Source organism: Exophiala viscosa (genome assembly GCF_022695815.1).
Source record: "Exophiala viscosa unplaced genomic scaffold EDD37scaffold_2, whole genome shotgun sequence".
NCBI lineage: Eukaryota > Fungi > Ascomycota > Eurotiomycetes > Chaetothyriales > Herpotrichiellaceae > Exophiala > Exophiala viscosa.
The window spans coordinates 2,221,712-2,244,024 of NW_026944354.1; the positions used below are offsets into that span (position 1 = coordinate 2,221,712).

Genomic DNA, 22,313 nt, shown 5'->3' on the forward strand with positions numbered 1-22,313 from the left:
ACAGCACCTTGGATCTCAAGCGTCCGTGAGTGACATCGTCAACTATAGTTGCCATTCTAGGCGATCGCCGACATGCCACCATTGATAGGCTTTTTGATTCGTTGTTGAATGATACCGCCAGATCGTTGCCATTCGAACCGGTCGGCGCACCTCCGCTACCGAACCCTAGATCCAACGGTGGTAACATGGCGGCGGCCTGCGATAAGTCGTGATGTAGAGCGATGCTCCCCCGGAGCTCATTGTCTGTAGCCACGCATTTTGCAACGCAAATTATCCAGGTGAAAACAAGCTCCGAGTGAGACAGCATTCAATAGTCGTTGTGAATGAGACACCCACTGTGAAACAACCGTGAATGTTGTTTGCTTCACCACGCCTGCCGCGAGGCTGCGTTACCCCTCTCGGAGGGAAATTCTTCCGCCGCCCACGATCCATTCCACCACTGAGGTTTCCATTTGTCTCTCCAATCGACATATCAAACCTATTTGGTTTGCTTCTCTTAGCGTGCCTCACGGCGTAGCAATGGCCAAGATGGAGACTAAGAAGGTCTTCGTGGCTTCCGTGTTTGAATTCACCGATGTTGGCGTAAGTTCCAATCATTTAGAGCGGTGATATTGCTACTGACGCTTTTTGCAGGCAGAGGAACTCAATGCGAGGTTCAAGTAAGCCTGCTGTTGATTCCTTCGTGCATGCAAGCACCGCGGCCAGGACTTTGAACCACTGACCATCTGAATCTAGGGATGCTCACGATGATCCTGACAATGCTCCGTTTGTGACCTTCGAGAAGGCCTTACATGTTCGTATTCCTCTTGTGGCTCAGAACTTACTTGACAGATCTTTGCTGACTGCGCCGAAGACCTTCTCTACGGAAACGGACCGAAAAGACAAGGACACTATATACGAGCTGTTAGCCCAGATGTCAGGCTACATCGACTACAACGTTGGTCGTGACTTGGCTTTTGACGATGAACCACGTATTCGTCCAATGGAAGGCACAGTCATAGATGTTTTCATACGGGATGACAGATCTTATGGAAACGGCTTACTTGACTATGCGTCCGAGGATGAATCTGACGGTCAAGACGCCTTGGAAAGTCTTCAGCACCTCATCACCTACTGGAAACCGCAGTGTGGAGATATCACAATCTTGCCTGAGACTTACTCACGAGAGATTTCTCGCTTGACTGGTACAACACTCTTTGCTGAGGAAGCAGAGAAGAGATACCGCCTGTTTCAAGGGAACTTTCGCCTGGCCCTTGAAAAGCTTCAGAGACTTGAGCCATTGTTGGTGAGTTTGTGACCTCCTCGCTGCAAAGAAGCTTCTGACAATTTACAGGAGATCATTAAGAAGCAGCAGAATAGCCTATCCCTCCTCGCTACGGGAAACCTACTGATTTGGCCCCCCAATCAGGCAGATGCGCGCATTGAATATGTCGACATGCACTCTGATCACCCCTCCTACCTCCGTGTTATAGTCAATAAGGCAGAACAAACCCTCTTTAGGAAAGTGATTGGAGAGTTCCGGCCTTACAAACTTGACGACGAAACATTCGATATTCCAAACAAATTCCGGCATATCGACCTCTCAGCTACGAATGAGATACAAGCATCGAAGATATGCAGGATTGTACATTTGAAGGCTTTGGTGATGCAAAGAACATGGAACCTATTATCACCTCAAATCCGTCTTCAAAAGTTAACAGTGAAGAAACTACAGTCGATCTGGACACTGGCGAGGCACGAATAGCTGCATGGACAAGCAAAGTGGTCAGTGGTGCTGACCCTGAAATTGCGCCTGAGCTACCAGTCGACCCAGCGCAGCCCAGTCGGCGCAGAGTCGTACTAGACTCCGATGATGAGGATGACGAGCCTCCCACTTCGAGTGCGCCTACACTGGCCGTCAATAAGCTCTCGACGTCTCCGCATGCTGAACGAGGGCCAAGCAAAGATAAGTATCTCGAAGATGCGACCCTGGTATCGCTTGTTTCCTCTGCTCGATCGACTTCGGTGGTGGGAGGTATAGATGAAATCGTCTCCGCAGATGAAGCAGATCATAGTGACTTGATGGAAGTCGACACGAGGTCGCAGCTTTCGAGCCACACAGTGCTACTAGCTGAGAAGTTTCCCGTCATTCCGCCCACGCCAGCATCAAGTCAGGCACGACATATGAACAATCAGAACGCTTCACGCCCTGGCCCAAGTCTAGCTTCGGACCTTGAAGATGCTTTCCTTGAGGAGTCCTTTGACAAAATGACGTTTACAAATGAGCCCGGTATCGCATTGACCCAGTCAGGCACCTACATCCCTACTCAACCACCAGCAGGTCCTGCTAGTGCGGAACCTCAGTCATTGATCATGATGGCGCCTCTTGTTGCGCTCGATGAACGGGAAAACGAGCCTACATCACCACTACCAGCTATACCTACTCCGTCTCCCACAATAGCAAGCTCACGTCTTCCTACGAATCGACATGTTACTCGTCCCTCATTCGATACGAATGCTTACGGGTCTCCAGAGAAGCGCACTCGGGGTCGTGCAGAACCGAGCGGTCTAACACGAGGAAGCAGCGCTCCACGACCTCGCGCCAGCAATCGACGTGGCGCAACAAACACTGACTACAACTCGCGCCCTCAACCAGATGCGCAAGGTCAGCAGATCCCTCAGCGAGGTGCTCGACTGCAGCGGGGTGGTTATCCTCGTGCTTCTCAACATGCTAGCAGGCAAGCTACGGGTCGTGGAGGACGTGGCGCATCATCACAGTCACAGCGGAATAACCTCATCGACGTTGGAGTGCCTACAAGCAACACCTCGCCACGAATACCACCGGGATTTGAAGACCATGTACCCTTGATGCGCTCAACTGGCTCAGAAGACTGGGCACGGATTGATGGACCCAACATCATGGACGAACCAGTCGATAATACTTCCACGGCGTCGCCCGGAAATCCCCCAATCGATGCTCGATCTGGCAGCACCTCTGGAGATTCACGGCTCAGATTCAGTGAGGCAGGGTCCGAGTATCGAGCAACTGCTATTCCAAAACGCAATCAGACACAGTTGAGAGAAAACAGTCTACGAGAAGCTATGGAGGCTATCGAAAACAAGAAGAGATTGGATGACAATCCGCCACCAATTCACTCCACGATGCGCCAGCAGGGCAAGAACCCTGGTAAGATCACAAATCAACAAGAGACCAAAGCACAGAAGAAAGAACGAATCGAGAAAGCGAAGCTCGAGGCTCATGGTTCCGTACCTGTCAAAAAGGCCTCAAAACCAGAGAAATCTACCGCTCCGCCTGAGCAAATGAGTAAGTGGAAGCGACAGCAGATGTCCAAAAATCCGGCGATAGCAGAAGCGCACCCCGATTTTGTGAAGGACCAAGCCAAAGATGAGCAGACTTCCAAGCTTATCTCTGAACTAGAGTCGGTCTTTGAAGCCGCCAGAGCATTTAACGGTCGGATATGCTTTGAAATGTCTTTTGGCCAGGTTCTTGTTGCCCCGGGTCCCCAGTTTTTGGACAGGCGACTCAAGGACGTCGCCGACTGGTCCTCTTGGTTCGACTCCAATAACAGACCATCTCGGTCCTCGAGCACATTCACGAACATCCTGACTACTAATGGTGCAGACGTTGATCGTGCCCTGGAGATCAAGAATCCAGTACCAAGAGCAAGCACGAAACTTTGGAGTTCAAGACCTGGCCCATGGTCCGTTAGCTACGAGTTCTCTTGTCAGAGTAAGTCGAATGACGAGTTCTACGTCGTGGTCGATCAAACTGGCAACCATGAACTTCGAAAGGGGTTTGTCACTGTCGGCACAGTCAGCATTCATGTTCCAACAAGTATTTGGGATGCATCAGCAAGTCTTTCGGGTCATTTGAAGTGGGTCAATCCGCCAGAGGTTTTGGTCAAGAGTGCTGCAGAATTCGTCAAGTCGTTGTACGTGGTACCAGGCAAGGAGAAATTGATGATTGTCTTTCGCCAACCGACCGACCACGAAATCAAGATTAGGAATCTTATCGTGAAGCGAGTCAGTTACCACTACTGCAACCAGCCCGGATGCGAGGATATTCAACTCAAGGTCGTCGAGGCAAAGAGTCTACTCTTCAAGGTCCACCCGCAGGACAAGAATTTATGGCAAGGCTACGAAGCTGGCAAAGAGGACTACGCCAAACACGCAGAAGAGGGACGTACACATTACGAGCTGTCTCTCGTGCACAAGGGAACTAATCAAGCGCTCACGGCTAACGAAAACCTCGAGCTCGGCGAGTTGACTTCTGAAGAGACCACCGGGAAAAGTCTGCTTAAACGTCCTGTCATCCGAAGTATGCTGGATCTGGCGTTGTACGTGGTCTCGAAGATCGATTGGATGGGAATGCACAACATCGGGACGCAACGACGCCTCGATGTCGTAGCGGAGGAACGCAACAGAGCAATCACCGCGTCTCTCGGTCCAGCAGCTCAGAGCCGATTGCATGTCCCAACTCTCATGCCCAACACTGTAGCGAGCCGTTACCCGACTGCGTCGGTCAGCCAGATGCATATGGGCGGGGCCAGTGGTCACAGTCGAGTCGCGGGGACTATGCAGAATCAGCCTGTTCCCATGCCTGTCCCTGGCGTTCGGATGAATACGCACGCCGAAATAGTGCAGGCTGCAGATGGGACGTTGTACGCTCGTGGTATGGGTGGCGCCATGGTTCCTGTTCCTACACCCGCTGAAGATGCACTTGCTGGCACGTCGACTATCATGCCGGATGACAGTGCTAGTCAGATCGATGGCCGTGCCGGTCGTGTTACGTATCACACTGCTGGATCGAGGTTACACTCAGATCGTGGTCAGGGATTTTGGTGAGAGAGTGATTGAAAGTTTGTCGATCGACGATGCATAGCGAGGCGTGACGGGACATACATTATGTGGCCAGGCTATCTGGTGATGAATGATCTTGCAAGGCCAGGCGGGAATGATGAATATGTACGAATATCATGCTTAGGGAATCAGACGCTTCGAGACGGGTGACGGATTTCACTATGGCTCGAACTTGGGTTGAACGGTACGAAAAGCGGATTTGAGCTAGATCTATGTACGAGCTGAAGGGGCAATGGCCCTGAGGAAGATCACATTGAGCGGTGTGATCCATGAATGTATGAACAACCACAAAGATACCCGGCGAGAGTCACGAATTGAACAGAAATTCGAAAGAAAGGCACTCTTTCGAGAGAATAGTTGATCTCAGTCATCATTGTTACCAGTATACGCAGGCTGTGCTGACCGTGGGCGCGGTGAAGGTGATGGCAGCGGCAATGCCATTTCCGTATCACGGACGAAATCGGCATCACTAAGCGTTTCCGCAAATTCTTGCACATCTGGAGCCGAGACAGATCGCCTCGACATGTCCCCTTCTCCATTATTCTTCCTCGTTAATTTTGCCTTCTTCACTTCAGCGCGCAGGAAGGCCAGAATGTCCAGATGGTTCGACCGCTCCGCCCACATGGCGGGCGTCAAGCCCAGACGATCACGGGCGAGAACATCGACGCCGTATTCGAGCACCAGAACCCTAGTCATCTGTATGTCATTCTGATGAGCTGCGATATGAAGTGCCGTCATACCACTTGCGTTCACGTCGGCGAGGTCGGCCCCGGCTTCCATGAGCCTTCGCAACACAGCCACGGAGTGACTCGAGGCAGCTTTGTGGAGGGGAGTCTGCTGGGTTTGCGTGCGCGTGCTCACGCTTGCGCTGCGTGCCAGACATAACTCTACCAGATCCAGATTGCCCAGTGATGCAGCAATGTGCAACGCTCGCCAGCCGTGGTAGCCAACCTGTTCAATTGAGGCACCACACTCCAAGATATATTCAGCGATCTGTAATTGATTCTCCTGCAGAGCCACGTGTAGTGGTGGTTGACCGTCTTCGTCGCGCAGCTCGAGCAGATCGGGTTGAACGCCGAGCAGAGCACGGACGACTTGAAGTTCGCCTTGCTCGATGGCGTTGGTGAGAAACTGGGAGTTGCCGGGTTCTGCGCCCATTAGTGTCCGCTCAGTCGCACGAAGAAGCTTGTGGATGTCGTAGTGAGCAGTGTAGAATGCAACCTCGCGCGGCGTCGAGCCTTTCTTGTCTTCAGCGCGGATCTGATCACGGATTACCTTCGGGTCATGCTCAAGGAGTGCTTTCACAGTAGCCATATTGCCAGACCGTACCGCCAGGTGCAGAGGGACGTTGTTTTTGAAATCAGTTGCCAGCACATCAACATTGCGCTGTAGAAGGAAAGTGACAGTCTGCGTGTGACCACCCCGTGCTGCTCGATGAAGCGGAGTCCAGCGCTCGCGGCCTTTGTGCGTTAGACTGCCACCATTGTCAAGCAGGTAGTCAACGAGCTCGACGTACCCACCAGTAGCTGCGTAATCGAGAGGACAAAGACCCTCTCTGTCTTCGACATGGACAACGGCGCCATGCGAAACGAACAGGCGAGCAACAGAAAGATGGCCACGACGAGCGGCGAGATGGAGAGCTGTCATGTCATGATCGTCGTGCGCAGCCACTAGAGCACCTGCTTCGAGAATGGTAACGACCAATTCTTCGATGCCCTGTTCTGCGGCTTTGTGCAAAGCCGTAAAGCCTCTGGGACCAGGGACGTCAAGTTGTTCCCGGCCATATTTGAGAAGAGTTCTGACCATGGGCAATCTCCCTTGAGTCACGGCCAAGTAGATTGGGGTAGCAGAACCGTAATTGGTGTCGAGAAGATTTGCGCCGTGTTCGAGCAGCAATTCCGCAACACCTTCGTGACCGTTAAAGGCTGCTTCGTGCAATGGGGTGCTTCCATACAAGTTGCGGGCATCTAAGCGAAGATGGTGTTTGTTCTTGTGAATAAGGAGCTGCACAAGCTGCGTCAAACCAAAGGCCGATGCCAGCGATATTCCAGCACCGCACGAGCTCGCCCAATCCCATGCCCTTTCCTTCCATTTTCGAAAGTCCGGACTTTGGTGATCTCGTACTCGAGCAATAGTGAGTAGTACCTGGCTGTCGGATAGCAGAGGCAGAGCAAGGTCACTGATATCGCTAGCACGGACACTGTAAGCATGATGACCCCATCCGAGCGCAGCATATGCCAGGAACGGAAGGTTCTCAATGGCTGCCGCAAAATCATTGCGATTTTTGGTGGTCAAGGACTTGATTGGGTCGAGGGAAATGTAATGGAGGCATGTCCTCGTCATCAACAGGTTGACTTCACCGAACAAGCCGTGATCGTGGTCGCGTAGATATTCTTCGAGAGAGCGATGCACTAGACGTATAATGGAACTTTCGGGATCCACTACAACCAAGCCGCAGCAACAAGCCACGAGAGCCTGCTCGGGCGGAATGTTATCAATGTCCAGATCGTTGTCGCCGAGGCGCACGGCCATGGCATGTTGCAACTCGGAGACCGAAAGAGGCCTTGTAGCATGGGAGGTCCACATCAATGTTTTATATGCCAGATCTCGCCTGGTTTGGGCCAGGCTGGATATCCTTTCGATCGTTGACTGGAACGCTCCAGTTAAGTTATTGGACAGGTGTCTCAACGTCCGTTTCACATCGGCTTTGGTAATCTGGTCGAGGATTGTCTGAATGTGAAGTGCTGGAAGCAGGAACATGCCGTTTGCACTGTTGCACAATGTGTCCAAAACTTGTCCTCTAAGGCTGTCATCCAAGGAGAACTCAGAGTCTCGATGGTCGTTGATTGCTTTCGTGAGAAAAAGACGGATGTCCTGGGCTTCGGCCATGATGTCGATCGTTACAGGATTGTGGAATCTGGACGTGGTGTTGAGGACATGAGGCCTTGCAGTAACCAAGAACTTTACCGCGTTTCTTGTAAAGCTTCTCATTGCATCCATCACCTCGAAAAGCCCACGTTGTTGACTCTGAGCATCTGCCTCGTCAAAAGCGTCAATGACGATGAAGCATTGGGTATAGGTTGCAACGACTTGACCCAGCACAGCTAGCAAATCGTGAAACCACGTCTGGTCTTTCACATCATTACGGGTGCGCTGGTAGAACTCAGCCACAGAAGGCGCGACAGTTTCCCTCGCTGAGCATAGCTGCCGTAGTAATGACCTGGCCAAATGTGGAGGATTCTGTGATAGTTGTTCCGCATAATCATAATAGTAGTAGGCAACGATGACATCCTTTGTTTTGAACTTTGCACGAAGTTGATCAACAACAAGGGCGCAGAGCATAGACTTGCCCACTCCGGGCCCACCGATGCAAAGAAGATCATGGCTCGAGGTGTGCTCATGCCAGCTCGTGAAGTCAGGATGTTGGAGGAAGCTTTTTCCCGTACCTTGCGCCAACTTGACTTGCAGGTCTCGGTGCTTGTGCAGCCAGGAAACAGGAGCCAGCCACTCCAAGATGTCAGCAGTCCGTCTGTCTCGCTCTCTGAGCTCCGCAAGCCGTGCTGCTCGAGAAAGCTCGCTGACACCCTCGGAGGTCTTCGCGAGCATCGGCACAAGACCAATGATTTGTTCGAGTTGAGAGGCCTTCTTTGACGCTTCATCGCTGGGAAGACCTTTCTGGACAAACAGTTCTTGGGTCGCTTTCCAGGCTTCCAGAATCTCTTGAAGTTTTTCCCTAACATCTTCAGAACCCTGAGATAGCAATTTGCAGTTCTCAAGCGTCACTGCGAAATGAAAGGTCTCACGATATGCTCGTAGATTCTGGACCATCTGTATAACATCCTTGTGCTCGAAAGGCCATGTCAGCTTGTCGATCGCCCTGGCCAACCTACCACCATCAGAAGGTTTCAAGGCGTCCCCAATCCTTTCAATCCTATCACGGCAATCGCTAATGGCTCTTTGAAGTATCGAATTGGTGTCGAATGACAGTCCTCGAGCATTCTTACTCTGCAGAAAGTCCCGTAAGTCGCTTAGGACGTGACCGAGCAATTCCAGCTCACTCAGTAATTCACGCACATTCTTGGAACGATCCTTGATGGCATTGTAGTACGTTGTTATAGTACCGCTGACCTGGATCGCCAGACTGATGAGTCCAGCGATGCCTGATGCCACGGAGACGCCGTCCATTGCCGAAGAAGGGTGCTGACCGCTAACACCGACATAGTAGTTGCCAATATCAGCCGCGTCAAGCGCGTGGTGAGATGCTTTAAGAGAAGTCGGTCACTGTTAAATAATTGGCAAATTAATTGGGGGCCGGAGTCGAAGGCCATGCTTGATGACCTGCATTAGATGGTGCGGCGTCCTTCTCATGCAGGTGCGCTGTGGGTGGGTTGAGCAGGTAACGCATGAGATTAGCGGTGGTGGCAGTACAGTACTTACTGTATGCAGCCCTCGATAGTACCGTATCACTAATAATGTTCACGGTCACCCCCCTAACCCCCAAGCCCAGGGTTTGTAGGTCCTTCAGCGCCAACAAGGGCGGCGCGTGGCATTTAACAGGTCTGGGAGCCCCTGGCCGTGGACGCGCAACACCAGCACTTTAACTTGCGGGCCGCTTTTGCCGAATGAAGTACTCTGGGGACACGTCGTCGCACCCGTCATCTGCAAACAAAGTATTACTCGAGACAACAGTGCTCCGGTTGACAGATGTCGATATCCCTTTAACGTGGCATCCATGCCTGACCCTCACCAACCGTTCTCGACCTTGAACTCTCACACCGGGATCTGTCTGTGCACGACAATGATCCAGAACATCACGTCGTCGAGTTGAGAGAATGAAAACGAACTCTGGTATCGGATCCCACAATGTCGCCAGAATAAAAGCCCGCATTTGGAATGTCCCATTTGCGTTGACATTGCTCTGGACCTTGGTACTGCTATGGGGAGAAAGGGTTGCTTTTCAGAGGACAGTCACGAACTGTCTATGGCAGGAGTGGGAGTCGTGGGTAAGTGTGAAGAAAGGCAGCCACGACCCTGTGCAAGTTCAATTTCAAGTTCGCTAAGACATCTTGCAGCCAGCTCACGCTCAACCTCACCACGTTCTGCTCATTGCTGATCCTCAATTGGTCGACCCGCATACCTATCCCGACAGACCATGGCCTCTCTCCACTCTAACGGTGGCCTACACGGATCGCTACCTTCGCCGTTCCTATCGCTACCTGCAAGAGTACCTCCGGCCAGACGCGACCCTTTTTCTGGGTGACCTGTTTGACGGCGGAAGAGAATGGGGAACAGCCGATTCATCGTCGCCCGAGGATCGTTACAAGAAGTATGGCACAGGCTTCTGGGAGAGAGAATACGTCCGCTTCTCGAACCTCTTCCTGCGCTCATGGTACAAGGGCTCCTTCGTCAGCCTCGCCGAACCCCAAGGCCGTCGGATTCTCGCCTCGCTCCCAGGGAACCATGACTTGGGCTTTGCTGCAGGCATCCAGTCGCCCGTGAGGGAGCGGTTCGACGCGTTCTTCGGCCCCCTCAACCGCGTTGACATCCTTGGCAATCACTCCTTCGTCCATTTGGACACGGTCTCGCTAAGTGCAATGGACCAGATCGATCCGGAGACAGGCAGTTCAGGAGCAGGAGATGGAAGTGCGGCCGCAACAACCACTACTCAGATATGGAAACCAGTTGAAGAATTTCTTGAAGGAATCGAAGCCACCAGATCCAAAGCAATCCAGCATGTTTGCGCAAACAGGTTTGGTTGGAAACCTGGTCACCAGACACTTCTCTCTCCCGAGGTCGAGTCCGCAGCCCGTTTCGAGCATTCCGTTGCTACTCCAAAGCATCACAAGGAACTCACCTCCTCTCAATTCCCAACCATCATCCTCTCTCACGTCCCTCTCTTCCGACCGGGCACGACCTCATGCGGTCCAATGCGCGAACGTGGCACCGCCATCCCTCTCCAAGCAGGCTATCAGTACCAAAACGTCCTCACGCCCCTGATCTCCCAAGACATAGTCAAGCATCTGACTGCCGAGGAAATCACCATGATCTATTCCGGCGACGACCACGACTACTGCGAGATCGAGCACAACGAGTTCACCGGCCGTATCCGTGAAATCACCGTCAAGAGTATGAGTTGGGCAATGGGCATTCGCATCCCCGGCGTCCAGCTCGTCAGTCTCTGGAACCCAGTCGACATCCAGAAAGTCATGTCCGGCAATCCTGACCTCGCAACGCCCCGAGACACGGTTCAAAACCACCTGTGCCTCTTGCCAAATCAGTTGGGCATCTTTATTCGTTATGCACAGATGCTCGGCTTGACGCTCATCGTCCTCGCCGTATATGTCATCCGCTACAAACCAGGTGCGAGTCCGGAGTCGTTGCATGAGAAATCCGAGCCCCTGCTTCCTTTGTCGCGCGAACATCGCAAGTCAGATACCTCGCAGACATCGTCGCTTCAAAATCAGAATCAGCATCTCTCGACACGCAAGACCGGCGGATACGGAAATATCCCGCCTACCTCGCGAACAGGGTCGCCTTTCAAACAACCGAATGAGAAGCTCGATGACGAGGACTGGGGCATGCCTCGTGGTGGCAACGCGGCACAAGCGGCGTCCAAACTCAGAAGACCGCCGAGTCGGCTCGTGTACTTTGGCAAGTCTATGTGGCAGGTTGCCTGGCCTGTCCTGCTGTTGTATTTCTGGTTGATCTATACCGGTTAAAAGTTGTGGTTTTCGTCAAGACTGTACGACCGAGGGAGTTTAGCATAGCGTTTTCAAGCCAAGGTAGAATGGCAAACAGTGCACAATTTCAAATGGACCCTATATGTATATTGTACGACGTGGTGGAAGAGTGTTCGTATTAACTATACACTAAAGAAAAGCAACAGTGAGTGTCATCAGCGACTGCATTTCTGTACAGATGGTCTTCTGCCATGGTCCCTTTTATCCTCCAAACGCCATGATGTTTCGCAGCAGAGGCGAAAGCATCCATTCCAGATGGATCGCGCGTCGCCTAATGTCAAGACAGTCTTCGTAAAAGAGATGTAGATATTGGTCAGTCTTTTGCTCATTTCTTTCCACTCTTTCCGTCAGTCGGACAACACATCTTGTTGTTAGCACAGCTGTCGCCGCATTCTAGTAAGCAGGTTCGCCCCTCGCTGTTGACGCTGGCAGCCTTGCTGCCAGACGCAGTCTGTCCAGGGTCCTGATGGTTGGCATCGTCGGACGTATCAGCGGGAACATCCGGATTGCCGGTATAGAACTCTGGCTGAATAGTTGAGCTGTGAATGCCGTAGCCGTGGAGGCAACTGCGGATTTCGCGGGCCAAATGCATGTAACTTGCAGATCCAGTGCCTTGGACGTCACAGTCAACCTTGACGTGCAGACTCGCAATGAGCTTGGTGTCGCTAAGCTGCCAGACGTGAAGATGATGCGCCTCAACCACACGGGGCAGAGACTCGATGTCGGCTCTAATCTCGTCGACCGACATTCCGACAGGAACTGCTTGGAGTAGGATACGGCTGGCTGCCTTGCAAAGTGGAATGGCGCTGTAGAGAATGATGATGGTGATGACGAGAGAGATACCTGGGTCAAAGTAGTATCGGCCGGGGAAAGTGGTAAGCCAGATGATTAGGGCAGAGCCAATGACACCAATATTGCCGAGAGCGTCGCCCAAGACATGCAGGAAAACACCTCGCATGTTCAAGTCGCCGTGAGAATGACCATGACCACCGTGACCGTGACCTGCATGCGAGTCGTCTTTTGCTTGGTTGTGATTGTGAGAGGCGTGGTTGTAGTCCATGCTGTGTCGTTTGCCCATGCTGCCGTAGCCCTTCGAAGAGGAAGACTTGTGCCCATCTGCGAATATCTTAGATCGCTCATTTGGCGACTCGTTGTCGTCAAGTAAGGCCTCTTCCTCTTCCGTTGATTCATCCGATTGTTCTTCTAGGCGAGCAGCTTGAATAATCTCTTGACGGAAAGACGCAGGGTGGACATGAATATTGTCCACCGAGCCGAATCCACGACCCAAGGAGCCCGACGTTCTACGGCGGTGTCGCCCGTGTACCTCGCCATTCATGGATTTGCGTTGCTGTGTTCGAGATGAGGTTGCGGAGATTGTGGTGTTGTCTTCGTCAGACTTGGTGAAATTCTTGCGGTCGGAGCCTTGAAAGCCAGCAATTCTCACCTGCGGAAGCACATCCGCGATGTTACCACTCTCATCAGCAACTGCAGCTGTCTCCTCATCGGCATGGACATGTCCATGGCCTTCTTCGGCCGACTTTACTGGATCGTCGTGAGAATCTCCCCCGCCGTGACTGTGACCGTGCTCGTTAAATAGGAGGAGACCAAGGATGTTGGAAGCGAGGCCCAGGCAGCCAACGATGAGGACGAGTTTCGGGTTCGAGACGACTTGTGGTTCGACGAAACGCTGGATAGCCTCGAGGAAGATGGACAGACACAGGGCAACTAGAAAGACTCCGTTGACCAACGCACCCAGTGTCTCTGCTCGTTGCCAACCATATGTGTACATCTTTGAGCTTCCAGTGTTGGCGACACGGACAGCCCAGAGTCCAACGCAAAGAGATAGAACATCGTTTAACATGTGAAAGGAATCCGCCACAAGGGCCAAGGAGTGTACGGCATAACCTAGAGACTGGTTAGCTGAAACCCCCGGGTGCAGGTTGATCTGGAATTCGACTTACCAACAATGATTTCAATAAGAAAGAAAACCGAGTCTATAGCCAGCAAGATACCGATTCTCTGACTCTTTGTGAGGGCCATGACTCCTCGAGTGCGGGGAGGCTGCGCTGGGCGAGGCGCGCAGCACTCGTGAATTGTTTCAGTCGAGGCCGAGAAAGGAGTGGAAGGTGATGAGGATAGCCTGAACGGGCTTAGATACGCCTCGGGGGGCTTCTGAATGTGTTCTACTGATGTAGAATGTGTCGAATATTTGTTGGTGACTGGATGTGTTGATGAGGAAGAGGAGGCGGCAGGTGAGTTAATAAAATCGTCGTTGGCGGTTTCCTTGTGTCGGCGGAACTGAGGACATGACGACTGAGGCAAAAGGCGCAATAACCGGCACTGTCCACGCCGTTGTCGCATCAGTGGAGGCACTGGAGGCTCCCCGGGCGGCTCCTCAGGCTGCTTTCCTTCCTCCGCCTGGGCTTGTGTCTTTGGGGTTAGAGGCACCTTAGGCTCATCATGTGACTCGCCATTTGGTGGTTGCTAGTGTAGCAGAGCGACGAGCATGGGCTTTTGTGATGGTTCAATTTTCTCCGCCTCAAAACCAATATTCGATATTTCGCGATAACCAATATTCTAACAACATTTTCGGTGTCAAGGTCTGGAATCTATCCCAGATATATCTGTTCAGCCATGTCCAATTCTGCTGCATCTATGTGACTCTATCCACAAACGCTGGTGATGCCCAAACACACGGTTACACGATACCATCACCCTCTTTGTTTCTCCTGCTGCTCGGCTCTCCACATGCAACGATGGCAGCAAACTTTGCTTCATCCTGATGGGCTATCGTGGCAGATTGTTGCCTTGGATGCCATTTGTCAGTCATGATTTGAGGTGGCCACCCAGCGCCACGTAATATGGCATCTCGCTCACCGAATGGTAACAATGAGTAGGTAGGATGGTCCTCAGGTCGTCTTTCAATCTCGCGCGCTTTGCCAAATGTCATTGTCCAACGTACTTTCCAGCTACGATTTGGGCATCTCTGTTTTTGTGCCTTCTGGATGACTGTTGTTCTCCATGGGAAGCTGCTACGCAGGTTGTTCTCCTTCCACAACGTGAACCATCGCTCGTGCTTATGAGTCCTCGATATCCGGAATCGGTCAAATTGAAATTCACATGTATGCGGTTCTCAAGGCTTAGGAGTATCAGTCGACCTCCTATACATGTGTCCTACCTCATCATGAGTCTCCCTTACACCCCGACTTCCAATTATCATGTCGTGGAGACTCCTCCAGGTCTCGGGAACGCAGCCCGTACCAACGATGTCCAGGACGATCGCAACCCTTCAGAGACGGCTAATACAGGTATGGACAGTCCGGAAAAAGAGAAGGGTTCTGTCACGGAGATGCGGTGGAGAGAATGGTATCCGACGAGGCTGTGGGTTGAATACGTCTGCCCAGAGATGCCGTCCGGTGAAAGGCGAGACCATCACTGTACGTGAATCCCTCCACTGTCTACTTCACCATTCGTGGAACGCTTGCCTAACGTTGAAACTACAGCAAATGAACAGACCTTTATTGCTTGGTTTTCAGTTGCTGAAAGTATGTCAGCCTTGGGCCTTGTCGTCGCACAGATCTCGCGGCTGAAGGAGCATCTCGACGGCGAGCTGGGCATGGAAGGGCTCCACCGCAGTTTATCGGTTTCTCTAGGATGTGCCTGCCAGGTCCTTGCGGTTGTGATACTGCTCGTAGGCGCTTACCGATTCTTTGAAACACAACAAGGCTTGGTCAATCCGGCGCGCTCGAGGTTCACTCCGTGGGGCATTTATTTCGTCACGATCCTCATCTTGCTGGTGAGTACCCAAGATTGAACCTCGTAAGTGTCGGCTCATAACATCCCACAGTTTCTGGTCTGGCTTTTCGTATCACAAGTTGCTTTTGATCTCTGGGGGTCTGGTCCTTCAGGTTCGAGTGAGACTGTTACGACAACAGGTTGAACTCGCAACTAGCACTATCCAAGGTACACAACCAGTATGGATAAGATAGATACTGCAGACAATGCATTGTCATTTTGTCCCATAGCACAGGAACATCAGTGTGTCTTATGGATACTCTCGACCTTCGTGCCGGAATGGAATCAGCGGTCAACTCCGTGATCATACCTACCGCACCTACCCTCCCCGGACCATCTTCAATACTCTTTTACCATCTGTACAAGGGATATAAAATGAGCACAAAGTCACACGACCCGAAAGAAGAACAGTGGACAGCAAAGGTATGTCATTCGGGCCATGATCAGCATCGACTTATGGTGACAGAAATACGCTGCCGCTGCGTCTTTCGTGCCTCAGTTGACGCAGAAGCTTGTCCAATATCTCGATCCACAACCAACGGATCGAATTCTCGATGTAGGCTGCGGAGATGGCAAATTCACATCCAACTTCCTAACAAAAGCCGCCTGCGTCTACGGCGTCGATGCGTCCTCTTCGTTCATAGAGAGCGCACGAACAGACTATGGGTCCAAAACAGCAACATTCAAGGTCGTCGACTGTAGATATCTCGAAAAGGATGCCGAAGTTATGAATGGCACATGGGACAAGGTGTATGTGCCACCTAGTCCTTGACAAACATAGTTCACCACTTACCCTGTCTGCACAGGGTATCGAATGCCGCACTGCAGTACATCCTGCGTGACCCGCCCACACGCATTAACACCTTGAAAGCGTGCTTCAACGCTCTGAAGCCTGGAGGCCAATTCGTCTTCGAGATGGGCGGTGCAGGCAACGTCAGTGAAGCAGCGGCAGCAATGACCAGCGCCCTCTATCACTCCGGTCTGGCAATTGACCAGGCTCGCGATGCTAGTCCATGGTTCTTCCCATCCCAGAAGTGGATGGAGGATACTCTGGCAAGAATAGGCTTTCACGTCGAGAAACTCGAGGTCGAGTACCGTCCGACAAAGCTTGATGAGGGGCCGGGCGGTGGTCTGGAAGGCTGGATAAAGCTGATATGTGGTAGCATGCTGGAGGCAGTTGAGGAAGAAAAACGAGATGGCGTTGTGTGGGAGGCTTGCGAGGTGCTGAAGGATGTCATCACCAGAGAAGATGGGAGCCAATGGTTGGGATTCGTCAGGCTTCGAGGTGTTGCGAGGAAGCCGCGGTAGTGGCGAAAGGCGTAGCGGCAGCTCTCTTGATCACAGCTTTGCTCGTGTCTTCTTCTTACTCTCCTGCTGCTCGGCGAACGCCCGTATCGCGTCCTTTGCTTCCTGAGTCCTTGCGCGCTTCTTGAGGCCAGCAAGTTCGACCTTGTTCGCCTCCAGCAGCTTCTTGCGATATGGCCTCATTAGCAACTTCTTGTTGATCTCAGACTGTCAGGAGGTAGCTTTGCAATACGTCCCGCAAGTTGCGTGACCTCTGACATGAGCTTTTTGGCAGGGATGATCTTCGTGATTAGTCCAGCGCGCTCGAGATCCGCGGCAGTCATACGTTCGTCGGCCAAAATCAGCGCAGACGCCTTCTGCCGGCCAAGGATATGCGAGAACGTGAAGCTCGAACAAGCCTCGGCGCTGAGTCCCCATTTCACGAACGGCGTGAAGAAGAACGCTTCGGGAATTGCATAGACTAGATCGAACAAGGCTATACTCGAAGTGCCGTAGCCGACTGCGGGTCCATTGACTGCGGCAATGAGGACTTTGTCGGTCAAGATTAGGGTTTTGTGGTACGCATGAAGCGTAGTGATGGCCTCGTCGGGCAGGACGGTTGATGGATCTTCGTACACGCCGTCCATAAGGTCCATGCCTGCTGTGAAGAATTTGCCTTCGCCGGACTGGACGATGACACGCACGTCAGGGCTCGAAGAGGCCCATTGGAGGGCTGCCAGCATGTCTTTAAATGCTTGCCGGTTCAAAGCGTTGCCGGCCTTTGGACGATTGAATTTGAGCAGAGCGACACCATTGCTGAGCTGGATTGTGACCGTTCCTAGTTCGGGAGGAGGACTCATTGTTGCACTCCTTGATGAGGTTGAGGCAGCGGACGAGGCTTGTTGAGTATAGAGTGGACTGATCGTGTCTATGGGTAGTTCTTACACGGGCAGTGAGATGAAGTGAGATGCAGTATGATAGTATTCTAGGTACCTTGGGATGACTGGGCTAAAGCCTTGCCTTCCCCTCGGTTGTTGAGTGCCGAGTACCGAGCAAGCCGACCTGCGGTGATCCGCCGTGTAATCAAAAAGATGAGTTTGCAGCGCTAAGGCGATATAGTACTACAGGTAGATACGTGCTTATACTGGTGCTTGACACATTTGCTTTGGCGGTTATAGAGCCCAGTGTAGCTACACTTGACATCGCATCTCATGTCCAAATGTCTAGATGGCGTCCACCAGTGACACAAAAGACTGTCACCACCAAAAGCATATAATATGTCAAACGGCCCTGACGATCCGCCTGCTGCGGTACTGTTTGCTTCATGCGCAGCCATCTGCAAACGGGAAAACTCGACAACCGCAGGTGGCGTGAGACAGGTGATTGTTCTATCTCTCCAGGGCAAGCAAAGAGCCGATGACAAACGGGTGCGATTGACCACTGCAACAACGGATGACTGAAGTGCTCTTGCTTCACGAACATCCAGCGGTAATAGTTGGAATTGTGACTGCGCTTGCGGGCTTCTCACGGGGCGCTGTGATGCCGATCTACCAGAAACCGGTTTGGCACAAGGTCCGTGGCTGGTGGTTCCTTGCGCTCAGCGTTGATCCTAAGTGTTCCGGCTTGTCTGACAGGCAGCGGAATGTCACAACCACAATCAACAAGGTCGCAAGCATCTGTGTAAAGATCTGTAAGAATTGTATCGGACCAGAGGAACGACCGGAGCATTGACAATGTCTTGGCTTGCCAATCACCAGGGATCGGTGACTTGTACTTGATTTTGAAAGCTTGACCAACCAAAGCCGCCAGGTCGTTACGAATAGGAGTCTTGACCTCATGCACCATGCCCACGAAGCATGCCCAGATGTAGACATCAAGACATTGTGGGAATTCGTCGAGGTCATAACGGACCAGTGCATTTCGGAGGCGCTCAATGACCTTGATCACGATCGTGGGGAGTGATGTTGCAGTGAACAGAGTGGTCAGTCGCAACAGATTCATGGCCAAAATGGCGCATTCGTCAATGGAGTTGTCGTCCTTATACTGGCATTCCAGGCCGATTCTTTGTATAGTGCTTCGATTCAGTAGGCTCATAAGTGCTTTGTACTCTGCGACTGAGATGCGTCCTGTCCGCAAAGCTTGATCATGACAGGTCAACAGCAATCGGAGATCTTTCGCTGCTCTTATCGTTCCGGGAAGGAGATATTCGAACGTGCTGGGAATGATGAAGGAATCGTATATGTTGGCAAGAGGGGTCGGCAAGCGTTCCACGGTAGTGTCCGCTTCATTGAAGAGAACGTCTTCGCCTAGAAAGTGGGCAGTCAGGAAGTCGGCCCATAGGATCAATTGCTGGATTGCACCACCACCGCCACCAAGCTTGTCGAGCCCGGAACGGGCCTTTACGAGCGAGCGTACGCCAGCTGCGTGCCGTCGGAGAGCGTCTGGCTGAGGAAACATGGTTGCTGTAGCCCAGAGCAATGCCGCTGCCATGACCGCTGCATCTGTGATAGCCTCAAAGCCCTTTACGAGTAGTTGTTTTTGCAAGGATTGTAAGGCTTGAGCTTCATACGACAGGTAAGGTAGAGTCGTCGAGGGTCCGGTCAAGGATTGCACGGCTTTCCAAGCGGCAATCACACTGAGACATAATGTCGTATTGGTCATCACTGGCATGATCATGCTTCCGCCGATGTCATTCACAGCCAGGCCTGCTGGCAAGGGGAAAGCTGTTGCCGAACCAACTTTGAAATTCAACACTGAAAGCATTTGATGATCAGCAGGGAAAGCACCATGCGGGTAAAGCGAGTTCGACCCACAACTGTAGACTGCCTGGTGCAGTTCTGGCTGCTCGCCGCCGGGCACGGGGAGATCGTGAAAACCATCCAAGCGGCCCGAACTGACGGAATGAGGGACAGTCGATGGCAAAGCCCGTGTAAATGCGTAAGATCGCGTATAATTTTGACCAAGGACCTTTGGTCCGAAGTAGTCGCGTTGCGCTCTCGCAGGCGTAGTCAAATGTCTGGGTTCCCGTGGGCGCTGGGCGATCCAGGACTTATGCGATCGCAGTCGACATTCGTAGCGATGACACACTGTGCATGGCGTGGGTTCGTTACTGCTAACCAATGTTTCCGGGCTAATCAGATAGATTGATTGAGATACCCGAGATGACGCCATACGCACACGGTCAGTATCAGTCTTTTGCGCATCGTGTATCTTGGTATACCCAAAGTCTGGGAAAGAAGAAGGAGAGGATGTTTCAGCAGAATAGGAGGCAGTCGACAGCCGCTGACGATGAGTAAGCAGGAGGGAGAAGACGGGTCGGTGAAACTTTTCTACGTTTATCCTCTGCCCTCAATGCCTTTCCTCGAGAAACAAGACTTTCGGACCTCGGTCATATCTCAGATGATCTATGTGAGAATGCCCAGGATTCTAAAGCCACACTCATGCTTGCTTCTCGATGCCAGGAGCTGTACCAGGCTCCACGTGAGCGACCTCTCCTCCCTTGATGCCTTGTCCATGATGGTCAACAATCGTATGCGTAGCGAAGTCCACCTCGATCTCACGTTGATAGACAGCGACTTCGTCCGCATCGCCAAAGATCGCTGCCACCTCCTCCAAGGGGAGTCCATTGGTGTCCGGGAACAACATCCACATGATGACAGCTCCGATTGTCCCCGGAATGATGAAGCACAAATAGAACTTCCACCCAATATTTGCGAAAGCGATGGGAGCGCTCTGCAGCCACATAATGTTCATCAACGAGATCATCGCTACACCCAGACAAACACCCTTTGCACGCAGGTGGGTCGGGAACATTTCTCCCAGGTAGGCAAATTGCGGCCCATCGAGACAGATTCCGTAGAAGACCTGGAAGATGAAGAACATCGCTACAGCAGCCTGGAGCGCAGCAGTGTTGGTGGAAGGCACAAAATCGGCAACAAGTGCAGCCTCAACAATGAGCGAAGCCATACATCCAAGCACGCCGAAAGCGATGAACTTCGGACGCGGGAATCGGTCGACAAAAAACATTCCAATGATATTAAGCCCAAGACCAAACGTCAGCCACGCCGCTGGGTAGAGGAGTTGTTTGATTGCCGAGTAATCCAGAGACTTGTAAAGAGAAGGTCCATAATTGTTGATAACCAATACGCCAGAGCACTGGATGATGCCAGTAGTGCCAATCGCAAGGAAGGCGCGTTTCCGGTACGAAGGCTTCTTCCAGATATGCCACCAAGTATTGCCCAAAGTCTTGTCGATAGCGATCTGCTTCTGGATCTGGTACAATTCTGCCTTTGCGGCCGTGTTGTCTGGATCAGTCGGGTCTGCGTGGAGTTTGAGTAAGACAGCTTCGGCCTCGGCATTTCTGCCCTGCATGATAAGCCATCTCGGAGACTCTGGCACGAAGAACAGACCGATCAGGAGACAAAGAGGCCAGAAGCACTGTATGGCAACGGGTGGTCGCCAAGTATTGGAGCTAGATTGCCAAAAGTAGAAGCCAAAACCCACCCAAGCTGAAGAAGAGGTAAGTGGATTGCGTAAAGTGCTAGGGGCGAGATTTGTCTTACCTTGAATGGTGTATCCCAGGACGAGCATGACGGCATGAACATCGACCAAAGCTCCTCGCATGTGAACTGGGACGATCTCATTCATCAGGATTGGAACGGCGGCCAGCGCCATGAACGCAGCTGCGCCTGCTACGAAGCGGAAAGCGATGAACATGCCCACATTGACGGAGCCTGCCATGACGGCACCAGAGACGATGGCGAGGATGGCGGACTGCGGATGTAAGCCCGATGTGCCACAAGCCATACAGTATCTTGCTCACCAATGCACATGCCCATCTCCGGCCGTACTTGTCTGCAACGGTAGGAAGTAGCAGTGAGCCAATCACCCCGCCCGTCTGGAAGAGCCCATTCATAGTCGAGATCAGGTCGGTGCCATCGGCCCGAGTGTCAAGGTCAAAGTACGCAATGAAGGATGGTTGGCCTGAGTCCGTCAGTCATACTTCTGTTTCACGATGGAACCAAGGACTTACCCAAGGTAGTGCCAATAATCGATGCCGTGTATCCATATGTTATGGAGCCAAAGCCCAAGACAGCGAGAACAGCGACAGTATGAACATTGAGTTTCTGCCGGCGGAGAATGCCCTCCTCTGCGTCGTGTCGACCCATTGCTGAAATCTCGTGAGAACTGCTATGACTGCTGTACCAGGGGGCGTTCGGTCAAGTTGAAGGAGATGCAAATGCAAAAGTGGAATTGATGGACATTAAATAGGATTAAATGGACATCTTCCAACGTGGTGAGTCGCCCCGCTTGACCATGTCTGCCTTGGATGATGTTATCCACAGACCGAGAGACCGCGGTATCATTCGATCCATGCCTCAGACAACCTCAAGGTTGGCTTTACCCCAGATCCATGTCCCCGCATAAGGCCTGTCAAGTGTACCTAGGGAGTTGGGGTAAATCGTCCATAGCGCCAGGCTAGAGACGCCCATCATTGGTGAAATTGTCGACTCCCCCTCGGTTGTCTGCGACTGACTCAGGAGGCTTGGTGTCAGAACGTACCCATGACCAGACAGAGTCAGTGAGGACTGACTTGGGTTGACGCAGCTCACCAGAGTTTCGGCAGGCCGAATC

The 22,313-nt window shown here is 52.2% G+C and overlaps 10 protein-coding genes across 10 annotated transcripts; 4 read left to right on the plus strand and 6 right to left on the minus strand.

Annotated features, from left to right (window-relative positions):
* Window positions 1–471: 471 nt before the first annotated feature.
* Window positions 472–4,845, plus strand: EDD37DRAFT_663091 (uncharacterized protein; the record flags this gene model as incomplete). Its single annotated transcript, XM_062819183.1, has 5 exons — window positions 472–582; window positions 634–659; window positions 736–1,285; window positions 1,334–1,624; window positions 1,654–4,845. The coding sequence occupies exons 1-5, from the start codon at window positions 520–522 to the stop codon at window positions 4,843–4,845; spliced, it is 4,122 nt and encodes a 1,373-aa protein (XP_062673281.1). The 5' UTR covers window positions 472–519.
* Window positions 4,846–5,439: 594 nt separating this feature from the next.
* EDD37DRAFT_545766 (ankyrin repeat-containing domain protein) lies at window positions 5,440–5,766 on the minus strand (the record flags this gene model as incomplete). Its single annotated transcript, XM_062813665.1, has 1 exon — window positions 5,440–5,766. A coding segment is annotated over one exon (327 nt), but the record flags the coding sequence as incomplete, so codon positions are not given.
* Window positions 5,767–6,249: 483 nt separating this feature from the next.
* EDD37DRAFT_560569 (ankyrin repeat-containing domain protein) lies at window positions 6,250–8,466 on the minus strand (the record flags this gene model as incomplete). Its single annotated transcript, XM_062813852.1, has 2 exons — window positions 6,250–6,977; window positions 7,041–8,466. Coding segments are annotated over 2 exons (2,154 nt in total), but the record flags the coding sequence as incomplete, so codon positions are not given.
* A 1,111-nt stretch (window positions 8,467–9,577) lies between these two features.
* Window positions 9,578–11,752, plus strand: EDD37DRAFT_260259 (uncharacterized protein). The gene is made up of 2 exons (XM_062810813.1): window positions 9,578–9,863; window positions 9,933–11,752. Exons 1-2 carry the CDS (start codon window positions 9,693–9,695, stop codon window positions 11,577–11,579), a joined length of 1,818 nt encoding a protein of 605 aa, XP_062673284.1. The 5' UTR covers window positions 9,578–9,692; the 3' UTR covers window positions 11,580–11,752.
* Window positions 11,753–11,925: 173 nt separating this feature from the next.
* EDD37DRAFT_559879 (CDF family cation efflux system protein) lies at window positions 11,926–13,640 on the minus strand (the record flags this gene model as incomplete). The annotated part of the gene is made up of 2 exons (XM_062813820.1): window positions 11,926–13,505; window positions 13,562–13,640. The coding sequence occupies 2 exons, from the start codon at window positions 13,638–13,640 to the stop codon at window positions 11,926–11,928; spliced, it is 1,659 nt and encodes a 552-aa protein (XP_062673285.1).
* A 1,144-nt stretch (window positions 13,641–14,784) lies between these two features.
* EDD37DRAFT_647077 (uncharacterized protein) lies at window positions 14,785–15,540 on the plus strand (the record flags this gene model as incomplete). The annotated part of the gene is made up of 3 exons (XM_062817816.1): window positions 14,785–15,037; window positions 15,104–15,396; window positions 15,448–15,540. The coding sequence occupies 3 exons, from the start codon at window positions 14,785–14,787 to the stop codon at window positions 15,538–15,540; spliced, it is 639 nt and encodes a 212-aa protein (XP_062673286.1).
* EDD37DRAFT_260464 (S-adenosyl-L-methionine-dependent methyltransferase) lies at window positions 15,394–16,793 on the plus strand. Its single transcript, XM_062810815.1, has 4 exons — window positions 15,394–15,396; window positions 15,448–15,818; window positions 15,862–16,145; window positions 16,202–16,793. The coding sequence occupies exons 2-4, from the start codon at window positions 15,648–15,650 to the stop codon at window positions 16,701–16,703; spliced, it is 957 nt and encodes a 318-aa protein (XP_062673287.1). The 5' UTR covers window positions 15,394–15,396; window positions 15,448–15,647; the 3' UTR covers window positions 16,704–16,793.
* On the minus strand, window positions 16,734–17,422 carry EDD37DRAFT_656332 (dodecenoyl-CoA delta-isomerase; the record flags this gene model as incomplete). Its single annotated transcript, XM_062818821.1, has 2 exons — window positions 16,734–16,907; window positions 16,952–17,422. The coding sequence occupies 2 exons, from the start codon at window positions 17,420–17,422 to the stop codon at window positions 16,734–16,736; spliced, it is 645 nt and encodes a 214-aa protein (XP_062673288.1).
* A 781-nt stretch (window positions 17,423–18,203) lies between these two features.
* EDD37DRAFT_647080 (uncharacterized protein) lies at window positions 18,204–19,850 on the minus strand (the record flags this gene model as incomplete). The annotated part of the gene is made up of 1 exon (XM_062817818.1): window positions 18,204–19,850. The coding sequence occupies one exon, from the start codon at window positions 19,848–19,850 to the stop codon at window positions 18,204–18,206; it is 1,647 nt and encodes a 548-aa protein (XP_062673289.1).
* A 133-nt stretch (window positions 19,851–19,983) lies between these two features.
* EDD37DRAFT_260394 (MFS transporter) lies at window positions 19,984–22,131 on the minus strand. The gene is made up of 4 exons (XM_062810814.1): window positions 21,712–22,131; window positions 21,502–21,662; window positions 21,242–21,452; window positions 19,984–21,187 (listed from the first exon to the last, which is right to left on the minus strand). The coding sequence occupies exons 1-4, from the start codon at window positions 21,845–21,847 to the stop codon at window positions 20,118–20,120; spliced, it is 1,578 nt and encodes a 525-aa protein (XP_062673290.1). The 5' UTR covers window positions 21,848–22,131; the 3' UTR covers window positions 19,984–20,117.
* Between the last annotated feature and the right edge of the window lie 182 nt (window positions 22,132–22,313).